The sequence below is a fragment of the Neofelis nebulosa genome, chromosome 2 (assembly GCF_028018385.1).
Source record: "Neofelis nebulosa isolate mNeoNeb1 chromosome 2, mNeoNeb1.pri, whole genome shotgun sequence".
NCBI lineage: Eukaryota > Metazoa > Chordata > Mammalia > Carnivora > Felidae > Neofelis > Neofelis nebulosa.
The window spans coordinates 103,151,136-103,173,914 of record NC_080783.1 but is presented as its reverse complement, the minus strand read 5'-3'; the positions used below and the strand labels follow the sequence as shown (position 1 = coordinate 103,173,914).

Below are 22,779 nucleotides of genomic sequence, written 5' to 3'. Positions count from 1 at the left end.
TGAGCAGTTGACAATGTTCTAGTTCTATCATTCGTTTTTTTTCCCCCCAAAATTAAGTTTACTTATTTTAAGAGAGAGAGAGACAGAGACAGCACAAGCTGGAGAGGGGCAGAGAGAAGGAGAGAGACGGAATCCCAAGCAGTCTCCTTGTCATCAGCACAGAGCCTGATGTGGGGCTCAAACTCACAGATTGTGAGCTCATGACCTGAGCCAAGATCACGAGTTGGATGCTTAACCGACTGCACCACCCAGGTGCCCCTACCATTCTTCCTCCTCCTCCTCTTCTCCTTCTTCTCCTTCTTCTCCTTCTTCTCCTTCTTCTCCTTCTTCTTCTTCTCCTCCTCCCCCTCCCCCCCCCCCCCAAATCTACACTCTCATACTTACTTTTCCTCTGTCAGGGTATTTTTTTTTTTTTAATTTTTTTTTTCAACATTTTTTATTTATTTTTGGGACAGAGAGAGACAGAGCATGAACAGGGGAGGGGCAGAGAGAGAGGGAGACACAGAATCGGAAACAGGCTCCAGGCTCCGAGCCATCAGCCCAGAGCCTGACGCGGGGCTCGAACTCACGGACCGCGAGATCGTGACCTGGCTGAAGTCGGACGCTTAACCGACTGCGCCACCCAGGCGCCCCTCTGTCAGGGTATTTGAAAGCAAATCATTCATACCATTTTGCCTATGTATACCTTACACTTTTTTTTTTTAATTTTAATGTTTATTTATTTTTGAGAGAGAGAGACAGAATGCAAGTGGGTTAGGGGCAGAGAGAGAGGGAGACACAGAATCAGAAGCAGGCTCCAGGCCCTGAGCTGTCAGCACAGAGCCCGACGCGGGGCTCGAACTCACGAGCCGTGAGATCGTGACCTGAGCCGAAGTCGGATGCTCAACCGACTGAGCCACCTAGGCGCCTTACTCTTTTAAGATGAAGATACCATATACCTTACTCTTTTAAGATGAAGACTCAGAGGGGGCGCCTGGGTGGCTCAGTCGATTAAGTGTCCAATTTCGGCTCGGGTCATGATCTCACAGTTTGTGAGTTTGAGCCCTGCGTCGGGCTCTGTGCTGACAGCTCAGAGCCTGGAGCCTACTTCAGATTCTGTATCTCCCTCTGTCCCTCTGCCCCTCCCCTGCTCATGCTCCGTCTCTAAAAATAAACAAACATTAAAAATAAACATTAAAAAAAAATTTAAGATAAGGACTCAAACGTAATATCAAGTAAACAGAACTGACATTAATTCCTAATAAGATCTAATATTATGCAAATCACAACCCATCTAAATGTTGCTTTGGTTGATATCTGTTTAAGTCGCTTTTAATTTATAATTTTCTACCCCTTCTTTATTTATCATGTTATTTGTTGAAGAAACCAAGTCATTTATTGAGTAGAATGTTCCAGTCTGAACTTGACTGATAGCCTCCTTCTGGTGTCATTTGACGTGTTCTTCTACCTGTCGTGATAGCCCATAAATGGGAAGTCAGATCTGGAAACTAGCATCATTCATGAGGGTTGATTGTTAGTAAGTTCAGGTACCATCAACCCCCGATGTATCTGTTCTAAAGTTTCCCATCAATCTTGTGCCTCGTCATTTTGGCATCCCTTTATGATCTTTCCTTACATTTATTATTTCATAGGATTTTCAAGATGATGATCTTTAGCAACTACTAATTTTGGGATAATTGTAGATTCACATGCAGCTGTTGGAGATGATACAGAGAGCCCCTTTATGCCCTTCATGCAGTTTCTCCCAGTGGTAATACCTTGCTTGAGTATATAGTCCAGCATCACAACCAGGGAATTGATACATTCCATGGATGGTATACAGATTTCACTAGTTTTACGTGCACATGTATTTAGTTCTATGCAATTTTATCATACATGTTGATAAATGTGGATAACACCGCAGTCAAGAATCAGAGCATTTTTATCATAAGGCTCTCTTATGCTACCCTCTTATAGCTACACCTGCTCCCTTCAGGTTGATCAGCTTTTCACATTATTGACTTTGTAAAGATAACCAAGTACCTTTACCCATGTTTCTACCAAGATATTGGTCTTTTCTGACCAATTTCTGTTGTTATACCTATCAGCCTTTTTCTGGATGGTTGCTGATTTTTATTCAGTTAGGAAGGGCTTTCTTACCTTAAGATTATAAAAATATGTGCCCATTCTTCTTGTGCCTGTCTATGATTTTACAGTTAAATGTAAATATTTGTTCCTTATATGATTTATTTTTGTATAAGGAATGAGGTAAGAATGTAACCTTACTTTTCTCCAAATGTCTGACCATTCTCCTAATGCCATTAGTTAAATAAACTATCTTTTCCCCAGTAGTGTAAAATACCACTTTTATCTTGTACCAAATTCTCTGACCTAGAGTCTGTTTCTGAGTTTTCTGTTGTGTGCCACTGATTTGCCAGGTTTTCCTGCTTCATTATCACAGCTTAAATGGCTCAAGTTAATTAAATTACTTAAGTTGTCCTTTAAAATTTTTACTCTTGACTTTTGTAAGAATATGAATCATACCAGCTTATTCATGTATTACTGTTATATGCCTGTTGCTTCATAATGTGTTTCAATAATTGGTGCTTTTTTCATTTTTTTTTTTTTTTTTAAATTTTTTTTTTTTCAACGTTTTTTATTTATTTTTGGGACAGAGAGAGACATAGCATGAATGGGGGAGGGGCAGAGAGAGAGGGAGACACAGAATCGGAAACAGGCTCCAGGCTCTGAGCCATCAGCCCAGAGCCTGACGCGGGGCTCGAACTCACGGACCGCGAGATCGTGACCTGGCTGAAGTCGGACGCCCAACCGACTGCGCCACCCAGGCGCCCCTTTTTTTTTTTTTTTTTTTTTTTTGCTTTTTTCATTTTTTATGACTTTGATGACCAAGCTCACAAATTTATTCTTTCCGATAGATTTTAGAAATATCTGTGACACGTTCCTAGAGCACCTTTTATACTTTGATTGAGATTTTATTCAGTCTATAGAATAATTTAGGGGAGAATTGATTCTTTTACAGCTTTGAGCCTTCATAGTTAAGAACATGGTCATTTCATTTATTCAGATCTTTTGTCTGTCCTTGAGTATTTTTTATTAATTTATTCCCAAGTGTACTGCTTTGGTTTCTCTGTCCCTTCAGTGGAATGTCTTTTAAATTTGACGAGATTCATTTTTTTTTTTTAAGTAGGTTGAACCTCTGGGAAAATGTCACGTTTTATAATCTGTAATATGAGCTTTCTAAACTGGCTCTTCACTATGTCTGCATTCCTAAACCAACAAGCTGTAATTCCCGCAGTCCTTAAAACAAATCCGGAAATGGCTGGTTTCTGACGGTAGCTGTTATTCTTTAGTTACTGATACAAATAACAACAAATTTCCCATGAAGATGGCAATGCATTGTGGACCAAATTAGATATGAATGCAGACTTGCAATTTCAGCTATTTAAGTATGACATTTGGGAAGCTTTGTATTAAGGGAAAGAAACAAACCTGTAATTATAAAGCAGTTTCATAAGGCATGCATGTGCCAGCCTGCCCAGCCTCCTTAGACCATTTACACGATTCATTTATGGCACCTGGGAATCTAGGATCTGCTGCTGCTGTCTAAATGAGCTGCCTTTATGTCCAACCCTATTTTATCCCAAGTTGACTATTGCTAAAAGCAGCTACCACTATTCATTGAGATTCTACTGTGTGGGATCCAACTTTGTATTATAGCAAAGAGGTAGAGGTGGTTTTTAGTTAGTTCTATCTGTCTCTAAACTCTTCGGGCACGTGGACTACTCTATAGGGCTTCCTGGCATGTGTGGCTTGCATGTGTGTGGGTGTCGTTTGGAGGGCTTCTGTGTTGTGGGAGCTTGATGACAGGAGGAAGAAGTAGTCTTTTAACAAACCTGCTAACGCTGCTTCTAAAATACAGAAATTTTAGATGTATTTTACTCAGTTGATTGAGCATCCACCTTCGGCTCAGGTCTTGATCTCACGGTTCATGGGTTCAGGCCCCGCATCAGGCTCTGTGCTGACAGCTCAGAGCCTGGAGCCTGCTTCGAATTCTTTGTTTCCCTCTCTCCCTGCCCCTCCCCCACTCACTCTCTGTCTCTCTCTCTCTGTCTCTCTCAAAAATAAACAAACATAAAAAAAATAAAATACAGGGCTCTTTTATAATACCCCTTTTTTTAAAGGAGTTTGCTTTATTAAGTACTTCAGTATATTTTAAATTGTAATTTTGTGGATGTCTGCTGAAGTGCTATTACTTGGTAGATTCTTGGATCAGAATTTGTGGGGGGGGGGCATTGTAATCCAGTTTAAGAAGAAATAATGTCATAGCTAATATTGGAATTATCAAAAGATTTGTTAATTTTTTTATGTTTATTTTTCAGAAAGAGAGCGAGCTTGAGTGGGGGAGGGGCAGAGAGAGAGGGAGACACAGAATCCGAAGCAGGCTGCAGGCTCTGAGCTGTCAGCACAGAGCCTGACACGGGGCTCGAACTCACGAACCGTGAGAGCATGACCCGAGCTGAAGTGGGACGTTTTAACTGACTGAGCCACCCAGTTGCCCCAAAGATTTGTTAATTTAAGGCCATTAACCACTATGCAAGACTATAAGATGAATCCTTAACTTTATTTTAGGGGGAGAAAATAATTTTCAGTTCATTAAGGACCATTCATTTAAATATAAACAATATTAGTTATAAATTATGTATTAAAGCAGCTTGAACCTTTACTTTTCATATATAATGGTCTATATATTCCCTCAACCTTAGTAAAATATTGTATCAGCATCTTATGATGCAGAAAGACTTTCTAGGCCAAATTAGTGTAGCTTGTGGTGTATATTATGAAGGAGTCCAAACACATTAAAAGGTGTAAAGAATAATGTACGACCCATATACCTAACACCTTGCCTAAGGTATAAACTTCTACCAATATAAGTGGTCTGTGTACTTCTTTCGTATTGCATACTCCTTCCTTTGGCTCAGAAATAACAATTATCTCTTTTTGAAACGTAATACAAGCTATGTTTTTTTAAATTTTTTTATTTAAATAATTTTTTTTCAATATATGAAATTTATTGTCAAATTGGTTTCCATACAACACCCAGTGCTCATCCCAAGAGGTGCCCTCCTCAATACCCATCACCCACCCTCCCCTCCCTCCCACCCCCCATCAACCCTCAGTTTGTTCTCAGTTTTTAAGAGTCTCTTATGCTTTGGCTGTCTCCCACTCTAACCTCTTTTTTCTTTTTTTTCTTCCCCTCCCCCATGGGTTTCTGTTAAGTTTCTCAGGATCCACATAAGAGTGAAAACATACGGTATCTGTCTTTCTCTGTATGACTTATTTCACTTAGCATAACACTCTCCAGTTCCATCCATGTTGCTACAAAGGGCCATATTTCATTCTTTCCCATTGCCATGTAGTACTCCATTGTGTATATAAACCACAGTTTCTTTATCCATTCATCAGTTGATGGACATTTAGACTCTTTCCATAATTTGGCTATTGTTGAGAGTGCTGCTGTAAACACTGGGGTACAAGTGCCCCTATGCATCAGTACTCCTGTATCCCTTAGGTAAATTCCTAGCAGTGCTACTGCTGGGTCATAGGGTAGGTCTATTTTTAATTTTTTGAGGAAACAAGCTATGTTTTTGAACTTTGCCTAAATGGTAATGTGCTCTGACTCTTCAGCAACTTGCTTTCTTTTTGTTTGCCATAATATATATTTTTAAAAGTTTACTTATTTATTTTGAGAGAGAGAGCACAAGGGGGGGTCGGATGGGGAGAGAAGGAGAAAGAATCCTAAGCAGGCTCTGCGCTGTCAGCACAGAGCCCTATACGGGGCTTGAACCCACGAACCGTGAGATCATGACCTGAGCTGGAGTTGGACACTTAACCGACTGAGCCACCCAGCTGCCCCTCGTTTGCCATAATATTTTTGAGATTCATTTATGTTGGTGTGTATAGTCCATTTATTTTTAGTGCCTATACTGTTTCAGCGAATGCCATGGTTTGCTTACCTCTTCTGTTGATGGACATTTTGTTTCCAGTTTTTAGAATTAATAAACAATGTTCTTTTGCACATATTTGGAAGGTTCCCTCAGGTACCTATGAATGAAATTGCTGGATTGAAAGGAGCATATATCTTCAGTTTTACTGAATATTGCCAGATTGTCTCCAAAAGTATACCTGTTTGGGATGCCCACCTTCCCTGATTAAATTCTCATTGCTCTACACCCTTGCCGACACTAGATATTATCAGATTTTTTAGTCTGTTAGTTCAGTAAGTGATCTCATTATTTTGAATTTCTCTGATTACTAGGGAGGTTAGATGTCTAATGTGTAGTATTACAGGTATTTTTTCCCAAATATAATTGTATATTACGGCTGCAAATTGTACGCAGAGTTGAAAGCATGAAGTACTTATTACTGGATAGAAATAGACCATAATTCTCTCATTAGATCATAAGCAACTTTGCAGATTTTTGAGGAGGGAATAATTTGGTGTGATTTTCTGATAGTGTATTAGAGCATGGACTTTGGAAGAAGTAAACAAGGGAGCCACGATTCAGGCATCAGTTTGGAATTAAACGTGGCTCCATTATTTACCTGCTTTACGGCCTTGGGCAATTTGTGCAGTCTCTCCAAGTCTGTTTCGTCATCTTTAAAATCAGTGTAATACCTCATGGTTTGAGGATAGAGTTAGGGGAGATGACATTAACAGCTGGCACATAGCACGAGCATGTAGTTTTAGAATGAGGCAAGCGTGCTTAAACAATAGTGTGAAAGAGGGAAAATACCACAGCAGAAAATGAAATCAGCACTGAAATCTGGCAGCAGTTGTGAGATTAAACTGTGATGTATTGTTAGCTGACTCAGTCTCAGGACCAAGCGAGGGGACGTCTGGCACAGCAAATCCCATTCAGTCATGTCTATGCCATGCATCCATTTGGAAACCCCACTTCTTCCCATACACGCACCCACACACCTGTGTCACTTGTGTTCGTCTGGGCCCTGTTCGTTTTGTGCCAATCAGGACATCAGTGACTGTGACAGAGCTGTCCAGGGTCACAGTGGATAGACGGGGGTAACCTTGGGACCCTTTTGGGTGCCTGGGATCTGGCCTGGGTTTGGGGACTCCGTCAGTAACCATGCAGCGTGGGAACGATGGCCGGGCGCCCTGGAGCTGATGGTGGAAATGCACGCTTGTTGGGTAATTGTGAATGGATGTTATTCAGACTGTTCTCATGTCCCTCGCCACAGGAATTTCTCCGCATGGCTTCCAGAGAAGTGACCATTACAGTACGCCTCATTCGTTCTTTTGAGCATCGCAATTTCAAACCTATAGTGTATCATGGAGTTAATTTGGACCAAACTACAAAGGAATTTATAGTATTTCTAAAGCAAGGTATGAGATGTCTTAATCATTTCATTTTATCAATATTTTGAGAAAAATAGTTGACTACTATATTGATGGTAATCTTTTAAAACTACTTTGAAAGATATTAATTTAGGTTCTCAGCCAGGTGCTAGGCCAGCTCCTGGTCTGGGCTTTGGCATCAGCCAGAATATCTTCCCAAGGCTCTTTGGGCATTGCGTGTGCCCTCCTCGGGAATCATTACCCTCATGTTTGGCTTCTTCCTCCCCCTCCCACCTTTTTTTTTTTTCTTTTTTTAAAGTGTATTTATTTAAATTGAGAGAGGGAGAGAGAGCCTCTGCAGGGAAGGGGCAGAGACAGAGGGAGACAGAAAGAGAGAGAATCCCAAGCAGGCTGTGTATGTACTGTTAGCGCAGAGCCTGACGTGGGGCTCGAACTCACAAACCATGAAATCATGACCTGAGCTGAAACCAGAAGTCGGATGCTTAACCGAGCAAGCCACCCAGGTGCCACTTCCTCCCCCCTGTTTTTTTAATTAAAAAAACTTAAGATCTCGGTTTGCTTGTGGTGGGCTTATGGATTTGGAGATTGATTAACAAGGGAATGCGGTGTAGCTCATGGCGTTACCTGGCTGAGCACACAGAGGGCCTCATGGGGAGCATGCTCGGAAGGTGGCAGGCCTCCGTCTTTATAGCCGGAAAATCATGAGTGCTGTGGGTCAGTGTGATCACAGAAATGACAGCCAGACCAACTGGTGTTTGTTTTTCATTTTGAGCTTGACGTTCGATAGGCATGAAGTCAGTGAAGGCTTTTTGTAGGACCTCGATGGGTTTCTAACCCCTGTTTTTAATTATTGAAGTGTTCCAATCAACTTTGATAAAACATCTAGAATAAGCTTTTATTATTTTAATCGAAATGTAATTTATATATGATGTAATGGACAGATTACATACAGTTCCCTGAGTTTTGACAAATGTATCACTTTATATCCAACTTAATTTTTTTTTTTTTACTTTGACATAATTTCAGACACAGAGAAGTTTCAAAAATAGGACAGAGAATTCCTAGATGCTCTCACAGAGGTTCCTGAAATGTTAGCGGTTTGTTACATTTTTTTTTAACCTTAGCCTCCCCTCCTCCCCACCTTTGTCTCCTTTTCTCCCTTTTCTCTTACTGAACTTACCCCTTCATTTTTTTCTTTCTGAACCATTTAGAAGTATATTGCTGACATGATTCTCCTTTATCTCTAAATATTTAAGTGTATATTTCCTAAAAGCAAGAAATTCTCGTACATAATTACAGTACAATGATCAAAATCAGGAACCTAACACTGAAATATAGCAAAAGAAAATTCAAGGGCACATGCTACATTCAATTCCTTTAATCTGACTTTTTTTTTTTTTTTAATGTTTATTTTTCTTTTTGAGAGAGAGAGAGACAGAGTGTGAGCAGGGAAGGAGCAGAGAGAGAGGGAGACCCAGACAGAATGTGAAGCAGGCTCCAGGCTCCGAGCTATCAGCACAGAGCCCGACGTGGGGCTTGAACTCACGAGCCATGAGATCATGACCTGAGCCGAAGTTGGACGCTTAGCCGACCGAGCCCCCCAGGCTCCCCTGACATTGTGATTCCTTTAGTCTGCAGTCTTCATCACGTTGGCAGCTTTTTTTTTTTAATTTTTTTTTAATGTTTATTTATTTTTTAGAGAAAGTGTATGAGCGGGGGAGGGGCACAGAGACAGGGAGGCACAGAATCCAAAGCAGGCTCCAGGCTCCGAGCTGTCAGCACAGAGCCCGACGCGGGGCTTGAACTCACAAACTGTGAGATCATGACCTGAGCCAAAGTCAGATGCTTAACCGACTGAGCCACCCAGGCGTCCCACGTTGGCAGCTTTGAATAGCACGGGCCAGTTGTTTTATAGAGTGCATCTGGGTTGGATTTTTCTGGTGTCTTCTCACAGTTGGGTTTAGGTTATATGTTTGGCAGAGCAGTCCCGGACGTGATACAGGCTTCTCTGTGCATCACACCAGGAGGCTCCACTGTCCATCAACACCAGTACTGGCAATGGTAACTCTGATCAGTTGGTTGGAGTGGAGTCTGTCAGTTTTCTCCACTGCAAATTTTAATTGTAATCAAAAAGTAGTTTGTAGGGATATATTCTGAGGCCATGTGAGTATCCTGTTACTTCTCAAACTTTGATCCACCAGTTTAGCATTCTTTGATGATTCTTGCCGGGATCAGTGATTATGATGATAATTGGCAAATGGTGATTTTTCCTATTCTGTCCTTCCTCTTACATATGGTAGTTGTTTTTCTCCACTAAGGAACAGCCCGCACCTCCGCCATCCCATTTATTTATTTAATCATTAATCATATCACTGTGAACTCGCAGATTCTTACTTTAGTCAGAGGATTATAATTCTTTACTCTCATTATTTATTTTGTTGGTTTTTTAAAATTTTTTAAAATTTATTTTTTATTTTTATTTTTTTTAACGCTTATTCATTATTGAGAGAGAGACAGAGCATGAGCAGGGGAGGGACAGAGACAGGGGGAGATACAGAATTTGAAGCAGGCTCCAGGCTCCGAGCTGTCGGCACAGAGCCCGACACGGGGCTCGAACTCACAAACCGTGAGACCATGACTTGAGCCGAAGTCGGATGCCCAACCAACTGAGCCACCCAGGCGCCCCTCATTATTTATTTTGATGCTCCAGGTATCCCCATTTTGGCTGGTGACAGCCCCTTCCATCGGGCCCCAGGCCCTTCTAACACGTCCCCATCATTCTCTGAGCACTTCTTTACTTTTTTGGTACAAGGTGTTCCAGACTTGTCCTGTTCTTTCCCTGCTTCAGCCCTGGAAGCAGCTATCTCTCTGAGGAGCTCTGATTCCGTTACTGGAGAATGATATTGCAAAACCAGTATCTTGGTTTATATGTATGCAGTGGAAATGTATATAGCTAAGTTTCTAAAATGTGGTAAATTCCTTTTTTTTCCCCCACCATCATCAGTATTTTATTTATCCCTCACTGCTCTGAACACACGTGTTGTCTCACACAGATGAGGACACCAGTCAGGACTGCAGTGCAGGTTGATTCATTTTTCCATACCCTCCCCCCTCCCCCCTCCCCCCTCCCCCCGCAGCCTGGGATGGACTCCCAGCTGGCCCTGTCCCGGAACATGCCAGATGTGGTCAGACTCTGGGCAAGGCCAGGCATCTGGCAGACCAGCCTCTTCGGGAGCAGCGGTCTCCACTCGGGGCCTTCTTCCATCAGTCTGGGTCTGAGCCTAGAGCACATGCTCCAAATCCAAAATGTGGTGAATTCTTGACATTGTACTTCCTGATTGTCTTTGTAAATCTTCTCAACTCTTCTCCCTCACATTTCCTCCGACCTCTAATTTTGGTAGTTTTACTACTCAGTATTACCTGTATAGGTCAAGGTGGGCGACATATACAGAAGACAGACCAGTCAGTTGGCTTCGTAGTGACTGTGAAAGATTTCATGAGAACATAATTGTTTGTGAAAGTAACTACAGGCTGACGTATAGAGTATGTGTTGTTGTTGTTGCTGTGTTCTTAATTCTTAGGGGGGAGTTGAGAGTTGGCACTAAGATATTGCCAATTGCAGAGTGTCCTGCTTTTGGAAAAGATAACACCAAAAAGCATATTTGGGTTTTGAAGTAAAAACAAACCCCTACATTGCTTACTTTAAAACCTGTCTGTGTGTTATGGCTGACAGCGTTTCTTAGTGTTGACCTTGTAAGCGCTCTGATGTTCTTGGTATGGTGTAGGATAGGTTCTTCCTGAAGTCCTGGAGAATGAGGTGTGATCTTCAGGCTGCTGCAGTGGCAGGAAGAGACATAGTCCCCCCGGGGTCACTGTACTCTTCTCCTTCTAGGTACCCTAGGACGCCTTCTCCGTTAGAGCAGCAGTACCGATCACAGCTCGGTGCTCGGCCGCGCCTTCCCACATCTTTTACCCGTGTTAGTAACAACATGTCTGCTGCTTGTTTTAGTTGTGCGGGTGGGACACTAGAAGGTGAACTTTTGGGGTGTGGGCTCTGTGCCCAAGCCTATCCGATTGGAAGCACTGTGGAACCTCTCTGAAAGGTTGGTGGGCCACCTGTCTACCTTTTACAGTTTTGTATGTGACGAAGACCAAAGAGTTTATTTCTGGGGAATTTTTCAAGTAATAATGATAACCAACTTTGTATGTGGTCCTGTGCTCGGAGCTTAAACTAGGTGATCTCATTTCATCCTCACAGAATCCTTCTAAAGTGGGATCGGTTATGTCCTCATCTTACAGGTGAACCAGCTGAGGGACAGAGAGGTTAACACACTTGCCTGCGGTGACGTGGCTAATAAAAGCCAAAGCTGCAATTCGACACAGGCAGTTTAACTGTACAACGCGTGCTCTTAAACACCGCGCTAAGTTGCCTCCTTTCTGTTCTCCTGCCTCACTTGCTGAGGTGGGATCTCTGAGCTAAATGGACCCACTGTCAGTGAGTCTTTGCGTGGAGTTCACCTTGCTCTAGCGTTTTGAACACGGACAGCGAGCAGAGAGGTTTGCCACCATGGCACAGTGAATTTTGCACACAGCCAAAAGTGGTCATTGTGATGAATGATCTCTTGGGGTTATTTAAAACATTTTTTTAAATGTTTATTCAATTTTTAGAGAGAGAGAGTAAGAGTCGGGGAGGGGCAAAGAGAGAGGGAGACACAGAATCCGAAGCAGGCTCCAGGCTCTGAGCCATCAGCACAGAGCCTGATGCGGGGCTCGAACTCACTAGCCATGAGATCATGACCTGAGCCGAAGTCGGATGCTTAACCGACTGAGCCACCCAGGCATGCCGTGATCTTTTGGGGTTATTTTAGATGACTTCTTGCCTTTCTAACTGTTCTTCACTTTTTTGTCATCCTTCATCTAGTCTCCTGCTTTGTCTGTCTGTACTTCTCCCTCAGCCAAGGAACTTTGGTTAAATTGGATTCATTCTTCATTGACAATCACTGTTCCACAACATCATGCTATTAAAACCTAAAGTTATATAAATGCAGTAAATATAAGCTCATTTATTTATAAATAAGTATATAAATACAGATTATATTTATGTATGAGTATATAAATAAAATAAAATAAACCTGTTATTAACATATGGGGGATGGATGTTATTCAGATATTCTGATCACAGAGGTACTGTATATACTACCTTATATAGATGACTTTCTAGATTCAGAATAGTGTCCAAACCAGCTATCTAGCTAATATAAGACCTTTTCATTAATCTTTGATTTGGAAGCATTTAAATATTTTGTAACACGTGAGACCTTCTAAATGTAAAATCATTTCACCCACAAAACAGAAAAAAGCTGTGGAGGGTTTGTCCAGACTTGGAGTTCAGAACTCCTTCATCCCTCATATATCATCTCTGTATGTATGTGTGTTTTGAGTACTTTCTTACTTTATGGCACTATAAGATGCTTCAGGCTCATTGTGTAGATTTCCTGTCCCTGTCCCAGAATCAGCCATTTCTCAAAGGATCCCTGGTTCCTGAACGCAGATCTGGGTGTGGTCATTACTCTTGGGGTATTCTTTAAAGCTCTCTCAGCTGAGGGGGACCTGGGTGGCTCAGTGGGTTGAACGTCCGACTTTCGGCTCAGGTCATGATCTCATGGTTTGTGAATTCAAGCCCCATGTCGGGCTCTGTGCTGACAGCTTAGAGCCTGGAGCCTGCCTCGGATTCTGTGTCTCCCTGTCTCTCTGCTTCTCCCTCACTCACGGTCTGTCTCTCCCAAAAATATATAAATATTAAAAACAAACAAAAATAAAGCTCTCTCAGCTGAAAGGGCAACCTGTGCGCATACACACATCCCCAAGTGTTTTCATGTCACCATCTGTATCTGTGTGGTAAACATGAGTCCTTCCTGATGTTTTCCAGTCCATCCTAACATGTCTCCTTCTAGCTTCCTCCCCTGGTGGATTTGTGTTTCCACTCCAAGAATGAGAACTCTGGCTCCCATCCTCTGCCATCCACTTACTTAATTCTTTAATTCCAGTTTACATGTCTAGCAGTATCAGAGTTTTTCATCTATACCCTCTGGGAAGCAACTTGATATTAACTAGAGCACAGTGCTTTTGTGCAGCTCCTTTTGCCTTAGTCTTACAAGAATCTCTTCACTGCCACGGTTAATTAGATCAGCAGCCTTTCTTTCACTGCCTTCAGGAAGGTTGCTTCATACATTTGCAATGCAGCTGGATTCTTTGGTCACTATCTGCAATCTTTCCTGGGATCTTCTGCCCTCCTAAATGGTGGTTTCTCACTTTGCACACATTCAAGCTCACTCTTTGTGCTCTAAAGTTCTGTGGGCTTCAACAGATGACTAATGTTGTGCAGCCACCGTGACACTGTTTACAGAATAGTTTCACCACCATAAAAATCCCCCATGGTTTGCCTGCTCATCCTCCCCCACAAGCCACAGGCAACCACTGATCCCTTTAATGCCTCTAGTTTTGCTTTTTCCAGGATATCATGTACTTAGACTTACACAATATATAGTCTTGGCGGACTGGTTTCTTTCATTTAGAAGCATGTATCTCAGGTTCCATTGTGTCTTTTCTTGGCACACCATGTCTTCTTAATTCCTTTTGATCTGGAGCAGCCCCCCTGCCTTTTATCTGTCACTATATTGATTTTTTTTTAATCTCGATTTATTTGATTGTTTTCTCATGATCAGATTCAGGTTAAACATTTTTGGCAGGATTACCACCTAGGTTGCAGGTGGACAAGATACGACAAGCTAAGTCTGACCTGCCACCTGCTGCCCAACCTGCTTCTGTAAACAAAGTTTATTGGAACACAGCCATGGCTGTGACGGAGACCATGTGGCTCACAAAAGCTAAAATGTTGACAAGCTGGCCTTTACATAAATAGTTTGCTGACCTCCGATGGAGGTGACTCATTCTTGTTTGCATCATATCTGAAAGCGCTTGATGCTGCTTTGTCCTGTTACTGGTCATACAGATTTCAGCCATTTGGTTAAGGCACTGGCTGCTGGATTTCTCTGTTGTAAAAGTATCTTTCTAATTAATAAGTAGCGTATGGAGTGATAAACATTGAGACCATATACATATCTTGTTTCCAGCAGTTTTGGTATTTCCCAGTGATCCTTATCTGAATCGCTGATATTGCTAGAAATCAGGATTTTTCTTCTTACTGTGTGATTCTTTCTACATTTATTATTTCACATGCTGCTGTAAAGAAGCAGTCCCCTGGTCCCCCCCCCCCTTTTTTTTTAGAAAGGAACAGGGTAATTTTATAGTAGCGTAGTCACAGCACATTATCACCTTGTCACAAAGAGACTCGTCCTTCAACGCTATGTTGAGGTGATGCTTTCTAGTTTGTACTAAAAAATATACTGTAGATCCTTTAGTGTAATTTTTTTTAATGTTTATTCATTTTTTGAGAGAGAGAGAGACAGAGCACGTGCAGGGGAGGGGCAGAGAGAGAGGGAGACACAGAATCTGAAGCAGGCTTCCGGCTCTGAGCTGTCAGCACAGAGCCCCACATGGAGCTCGAATCCACGAACTGCGAGATCATGACCTGAGCTGAAGTCAGATCTTAACTGACTGAGCCACCCAGGTGCCCCTAGATTCTTTAGTTTAAATTCTGAACTCTATAAACTTAAAACACAAAATAACACTCTGTTTTCTGTGGCTGTGACTTATAGAATGAGAGTATAACAACATAGGGGATATGATAAGTTAGGGGCAGTTAGTGCTTACTTCTAGGAAAGGAGAGATAAGGGGACTAGGGAAAGACAGGTTTCAGCTGTATCTATATTGTCTTATTTCATAAAAAGTAGAAAAGGATCTGAAGCAGTCATGACAGTATGTTCAATTTGGTTGGTGGGTTAAAGGAATTTTCTATTCTCCACACTTTTTATGTTTAGAGTATTTCATAATTAAAATGAATAGCATCTCGATAGAGCTGAACCTTGGAATCTTACTATTATATAGATAGGACCCCTTGTTAAGTTATAATATTGGACATTATTCTGATTAATGGTGGGTGTTTGGTGTTCTTGCTTATACTGATTAGTCATTGAATTGGTCACTTTTTTCCCTTAGGTGTTTGTGCTTTCCCAAAAGTCTAAAAATAAGTTACAAACTGTACTCCTTCTATTTTTATAGCCTTTACTATGAGGTAAAGAATTATTTTATTGCCTGTTGATATTTTAATAATTTTTGAGACTTTATTGATTTTTATATTGAAATGTATGTTTTAACACTTCAGACTTCTTTGGGGGGCATCCTAACTGCCAGCAGTATATTTATTAAGTTGCCTTATTTTGCTTATCAATTTTTCTATGGATGCCTTTCATGGAGACCTAAGTGAATGAGGAAAGTTAGTGGTTACCTTCTCATCAACTTTCCAATAATGAAATATTAAATTAATTTTTGCAGAATTCATTCTGTAATCCCAGATTCTCCTGTAAAAGTTCGTTAGGTCTCAAAGTTAAGTTCAAAGGTGAGGAAAGATAAAGTAAAAGAAAAACTCTGTGTAAAGTTGGACATCCTCTTCAAAATGTAATAGGCCCCAGACTTTTCCTTTCAGCTAAGGTGAGGAACAGGAACTGAACTCACTCTTGCCTGGAACAACTAAAAAAAAAAAAACAAAAACAAAAAAAACCAAACTATGCAAAATTTATGCAACAGTGGTTTTCAGATACCGGACACCAGGCAGCATAAGACAGTGGTCCCTGGGATAGGGGAAGCAAACAAGGTGACCCCTGTGATTGTGCCACCTTACCACCTGGAGGGAGTCTGTAGGCTACAGAGCAGGTAGGACTTGGTGAGTTCCATGAGTTCAGCTCAACAGCTGGCACACTGGAGGGGAGCCTGGAGACTTCATAGGACAGAGACCTGGAACGGAGAGGGCTGTGCAAAGGGAATGCTCTGAAGATTTGCAGAGCGTGTGTCTTCAGTTGAATACGGTCAGCACAAGGGTACAAGGAAACTACCGGCAGTCAAGGTGAAGAACAAGCTGAAGGAAGCAGAAGGCAGCACGCTCAGAGCTCAGACAGGCCTGAGAATAGTTTTTTTGTTTTTTTTTTCCTCCACACCAGCCAGAATGGAAGAGCTTGTGATTCACAGGTTATCAGGCAGAGTACCTAAAGGGGTATTGCTGAAATTGTAAGGCAAAATGAGCCCTAGAGTAAATTCCGCTCTGCTCTCACCTGACAAAGCTCGAAAGCAAGACTCGAAAGGATCTAAGTTTCCAAGTAGTTTAACAAAGCTCAGGATGTTTCTAGAAACACACAAATATCCAGCACTCAACAAGATAAAATTCACAATGACCTGAGTCAAATCAGAACTTACCAGGCGTGCAAAGAAGTGAGAAAATATGACCCATAATTAGGAGAGAAATCAGTCCAGTACAACCAGCCCAGAAATGCTGCAGATGACAGAATTAGCAGACAAGGACAATTGAAAATTATTATAACTATACTGCAAATGTTCAGGAAGGTAGACGGACAGTTGAACATGTTAGCAATGGAAGATGTGAAAAGAAAAAAATCCCACATTGAACTAGAGATGAAAACTACAACGTCTGAGATGGATATTCACCGAATAGGATTAACATGTAGATCAGACGCGGAAGAAAAGATTCTTAAACTGAAAACAAAGCAACAAAAACAGTCTAAAATAAAGCATAGAAAAAAACCCGAAAGAAAAATAAATAGAGCAGTAGGGAGGGGTGGGGCAGCTGCCATTAGCTAGATATACGTGTAATTGGAGACCATGAAGAGGGGAGCTGGGACAGGGGGACAGAAGATGTATTGGAAGAAATGATGGTCGAAAATTTTACAAATGTGATGAAAACTATAAACCCACATATTCAAGCCGTTCAACAAATCCCAAGCAAAAGAAGGATGAAGAAAGCTATACCAAAGCATATATAATGAAGTCGCTTATAGCTGGTGATAAAGAGAAAGTTTAAAAACAGCCCCCCCCCCACCGCCAAAAAAAAGAACACATCATATAAGGAGGAACAAAGAGGAAAGACACAGACTTCTCATCAGAATGAGTGCATGTCAGAAGATGCGGAGCGACATCTTTAAAGTATTGAAAGACAAAAAGTCAATCTAGGATTCTATTCCCATCTTTCAGAAATGGAGGCATAAGAAAGACTTTTTAGACGTACAGAAGCTGAAAGAGACCATCACCAGGAAACATCAACTACGGGAAATGGTAAAGGGCCTTCTTCCAACAGAAGGAAAATGATACCAGATGGAAATTTGGAGGCACACAAAGAAATGAAGACTATTGGAGATGGTAAACATGGGTCAATATGAAAGGCTTTTTTTCCCTTATTTAAAAAATTTTCTTAAAATAGGTTTCATCACATAAAGAAAAACACTAACCATGTTGTGGCGTTTGTGGAAAATATATGACAGAACTAGTACAAGGCCTAGGAGGGGAGAAATAGAAACATAAGATCCTTTTTATTTAAAATTTTTTTGTTAAAACATTTCTGCAATGTTTATTTTTGAGAGAGAGAGAGACAGAGACAGAGTGCGAGTGCGGGAGGGACAGAGAGAGAGGTGAGACATAGAATGTGAAGCAGGCTCCAGGCTCTGAGCTGTCATGTCAGCACAGAGCCCAATGCAGGGCTCGAACCCATGAATCGTGAGATCATGACCTGAGCGGAAGTTGGACGCTTAACCAACTGAGCCACCTGGGTGGTCCTCTTTTTTTTTTTAATGTTCGTTTATTTTTGAGAGAGAGAGAGAGTGCACACAGGCCGGGGAGGGGCAGAGAGAGAGAGAAACAGAATCCAAAGTAGGCTCTGCGCTGTCAGCACAGAGCCAGATGTGGGGCTTGAACTCATGAACCGTGACTTCATGACCTGGGCCGAAGTCAGTTGCTCAACAGGCTGAACCACCCAGGTGCCCCTGGAAGCGTAAGATTCTTTCACTCTCTATAAAGTGTTACAGTGTCGCTTGGAGGTAGACTGATAAGTTAAAGATGTTTACTGCAAATCTTAGAGCAACCACATGTTCGGGCACACACACACATTACCTGAGTTATAGATAATAGGCGAACAGAAGGGTTAAAATGGAATCATAAAAAATTGTCAGAGAGCCATTTGTCAAAAGAATGTAGAAGAGGAAATAACAGATGGACAAAGCCAAACCCAAATAGCAAAGTGGTAGATTTCAATCCAATCATATCAGTAATCACATTAAATGTAAATGGTCTGAACTCCCTAATTAAAAGACAGACATAACAAGCAGTCCTAAATTATGTGTTACCAATAAGGCATGCACTTTTTTTTTTTTTTTTTTTACTGTTTTTATTTATTTTTTAGAGAGAGAGAGTGAGTGGGAGAGGGGCAGAGAGAGAGAGAGGGAGACACAGAATCCGAAGCAGGCTCCAGGCGCTGAGCTGTCAACACACAGCCCGACGCGGGGCTCAAACCCACAAGCCGTGAGATCATGACCTGAGCTGAAGTCGGACGTTCGACTGACTGAGCCACCCAGGTGTCCCAGGGCATGCACTTTAAATATAAAGATAAAAATCAGTTAAAGGTAAAAGGACATAGAAGTTATACCATGCTGATACTAATCAAAAGAAAACTGATATCAGATAAAGTAGAATTCAGAGTTAAGAATATTGCTGGGGATAAAGACTCTCATTTGATAATGGTAAGACACCGATTAAGATGACATAAGGATTCTAAATGTTTATGCACCTGACATGACAGAACTTCAAAAATGTATGAGGTCAAAGCTAACAGAACTGCAAAGAAAAATAGGTGATTCTGCAATTATTGTGAGAAACTTCAGCACTGCTCCCTCAAGAATTGATGGAACACAAAGAGAATCTGTAAGGATACAGAAAACTTGAACAGCACTTATTGGACTAAATTGGCTACATTGACGTTTGTAGAACACTCCACCGGACAACAGAATACACATTCCTCTCTGGTGTACACAGAACATATACCAAGAGACCATATTGCAAGCCATAAAACTAAAGTCATGATGAATGTAGAAGGATTAAATTCATACAACGTAGGCTTTTTTGACTACGGTGGAATTAGATGAGAAATCAGTAACAAGTATCTCTGGAAAATTCGAAAATATTTGGAAACCAAATAGCATACTTCTGAATAACCTACGTGCAAAAGCAGAGGTCAAAAGACGCAGTATTGTGACCTGAAAAAAAATGAATGCACAACTTTGCAAAATTTATGGGAAACAGGTAAAACAGTACTTAGAGGAATGTTTATAGGACTAGAAGTGCCTAAATTAGAGAAGAGCTCTCAAATCAATGATTTCAGCTTCTATGTTAAGAGACTAGAAAAAGAAAAATTAAAACTAAAGTAAGCTAGAATAAAAAAATAAAGATTGCAGTAGAAAATAGAAAACCACAGTGAAAATGGCATCCAAAGCTAATTCTTTTTTCTTCATGATTAAAAATTTATTTATTTATTTATTTATTTATGTATGTATTCATTTATAACTTACATCCAAGTTAGTTAACATATAACATAGTGCAATAATATTTTCAGAAGTAGATTCCAGTGATTCATCTCCTATGTATAACACCCAGTGCTCATCCCAACAGGTGTCTTCCTTGATGCCCCTTCACCATTTACCCCATCAGCCCCTCCAGCAACCCTCGGTTCTCCATATTTAAGAGTCTCTTATGTTTTGTCCCCTTCCCTGTTTTCATATTATTTTTGCTTCCCTTCCCTTATGTTCATCTGTCTTGTATCTTAAAGTCCTCATATGAGTGAAGTCATATGATATTTGTCCTTCTCTGACTGACTTACTTCGCTTAGCATAATACCCTCTAGTTCCATCCATGTTGTTGCAAATGGCAAGATTTCTTTCTTTTCGATTGCTGAGTAGTACTCCATTGTATATGTATACCATATCTTCTTTATCCATTCATCCATTGATGGACATTTGGGTTCTTTCCATACTTTGGTTATTGTTGATAGTGCTGCTATAAACATTGAGGTGCATGTGCCCCTTCGAAACAGCATACCTGTATCCCTTGGATAAATACCTACTAGTGCAATTGCTGAGTCATAGGGTAGTTCTATTTTTAACTTTTTGAGGAATTTCCATACGATTTTTCATAGTGGCTATACTAGTTTGCATTCCCACCAGCAGTGTAAAACAGAGCCTCTTTCTCTGCATCCTTGCCAACATCTGTTGTTGCCTGAGTTGTTCATGTTAGTCATTCTGATAGGTGTAAGGTGGTATTTCATTGTGGTTTTGATTTGTATTTTCCTGATGATGAGTGATGTTGAGCATTTTTTCATGTGTCTATTGGCCATCTGGATGTCTTCTTTGGAAAAGTGTCTATTTTGCCCATTTCTTCACTGGATTATTTGTTTTTTGAGTGTTGAGTTTGATAAGTTCTTTACAGATTTTGGATACTAACCCTTTATCCAATATATCATTTGCAAATACCTTTTCCCATTACGTCGGTTGCCTTTTAGTTTTGTTGATTGTTTCCTTTGCTGTGCAGAAGGTTTTTATTTTGATGAGGTCCCAATAGTTCATTTTTGCTTTTAATTCCCTTGCCTTTGGAGATGTGTTGAGGAAGAAATTGTTGTGGCTGAGGTCAAAGAGGTTGTTGCCTGTTTTCTCCTCTAAGGTTTTGATGGTTTCCTGTCTCACATTTAGGTCTTTCATCCATTTTGAGTTTATTTTTGTGTATGGTGTAAGAAAGTGGTTCAGTTTCATTCTTCTGCATGTTGCTGTCCAGTTCTCCCAGCACCATTTGCTAAAGAGATTTTTTTCCATTGGATACTCTTTCCTGTTTTGTCAAAGATTAGTTGGCCATCCATGTGTGGGTCCACTTCTGGGTTCTCTATTCTATTCTATTGATCTGAGTGTCTGTTTTTGTGCCAGTACCATGCTGTCTTGATGATTACAGCTTTGTAGTAGAGGCTAAAGTCTGGGATTGTGATGCCTCCTGCTTTGGTTTTTTTTTTTCAACATTACCTTGGCTAGTTGGGGTCTTTTGTGGTTCCATACAAATTTTAGGATTGTTACAAACATATACTTATTTTTCCCCCATTTTACTCAAAACGTGGCTTGCTTGAAAAATAATGGTCAGCCTTTCTTTACCTTTAACATATCTTGAAGATCTTATATAGTAGAGTGCTTTCTTGGCCTCTTTTTTTTTTTTTTTTTTTTTTGTACAGTTGAAAACTATGTCTCATTGTTTGGGCATATTATAATTTATTTGCAAAGCCCCCCCACCGGAGGACATTTCTTTGGATTTTCCTAAGCATTTGCTATTGCAACCAGTGCTACAGTTAGTATCCTGGTATATGTGTCATATTGAACACGTGTGCAGAGTGTGCAAAGTGTATCTCTGTGATCAATTCTGCAAGTGGAATTGCTAGATCAAAGGGTATATGCATATGTAATTTTGATATATATCAGATTGCCCTCTGTAGGTATTGTAGCATCAGATGTTATTAATGAAAACTAATACTGGTATTTGAAATACTCCTTTAAAAAGAATATTTAGTTTTTGTTTTTTTGCATTCTTTGCTGAGGTAGAGTAGTTATATTGTAGGTTGTCTGAATTTTGGGAAGAGTAATGACTGTTCTAGATCATTGGTTTCCACTATTGGCCAAAGACCCTGAAGGGGTCATATGCTAAACTAACACCAACTGTATAGAAAATACTACCTCACACATGAATGCTATATATTTCAAATGTGCATAGATGCTGTTGTATTGAATAAAATGCCAGTGCATTTAAGAACGTTGCTGAATCCTTAGTTCAGCTAATAACGGCTCAACATCTTCTCAGTGGTTCCATTATTTTAGGTGACCTTTGGATTTTGGTGGCATGTTAGCTTCATTTTGTGTTCTATTGACCTTTTCAAAGTAGCTTAGTCTGGAGGTCTAGGAGAACAGAGCAAAAGACTATGCATATACCATGAGTGTCTATTTGAATATAATAAAAATAATATTTCTTTTATAGATATTCCTTTGAGGACCAGCCTGCCACCACCATTCAGAAATTATAAATACGGTAACTAATTTTTTGTATTCTTTAAAACTGTATATTAATATAGTTTCACATTAGTTTTACGTTGCTAGCAATTTGAATTTGGTTTTTAAAAATTAGTTTACTATCTGTAAATAAAAACCAATATGGAAGTTTATTTAAAAATCTCGAAATCCTGGTGTATCATTAAATTGTAATTGTGTATGAAAGTGGCCTATTTATGAGGAATAAATAGCATATTTGGCAAACCATGTCTAAAATGAATTTCTTGGGGCGCCTGGGTGGCTTAGTCGGTTAAGCATCTGGCTTCGGCTCAGGTCGTGATCTCGCGGTTTGTGAGTTCGAGCCCCACGTCGGGCTGT

The 22,779-nt window shown here is 40.6% G+C and overlaps 1 protein-coding gene across 7 annotated transcripts in view; it reads left to right on the top strand.

Annotated features, from left to right (window-relative positions):
* C2H2orf76 (chromosome 2 C2orf76 homolog) overlaps positions 1 to 22,779 on the top strand; it is a 70,556-nt gene that overhangs the window by 26,406 nt on the left and 21,371 nt on the right. For 6 of the 7 annotated variants that reach the window (XM_058715495.1, XM_058715500.1, XM_058715496.1 and 3 more), the window contains 2 exons: positions 7,258 to 7,402; positions 22,391 to 22,441. In XM_058715495.1, the coding sequence (XP_058571478.1) occupies positions 7,258 to 7,402; positions 22,391 to 22,441 (196 nt within the window). The remainder of the gene's footprint in view (positions 1 to 7,257; positions 7,403 to 22,390; positions 22,442 to 22,779) is intronic. The other variant, XM_058715498.1, reaches the window with a different exon arrangement.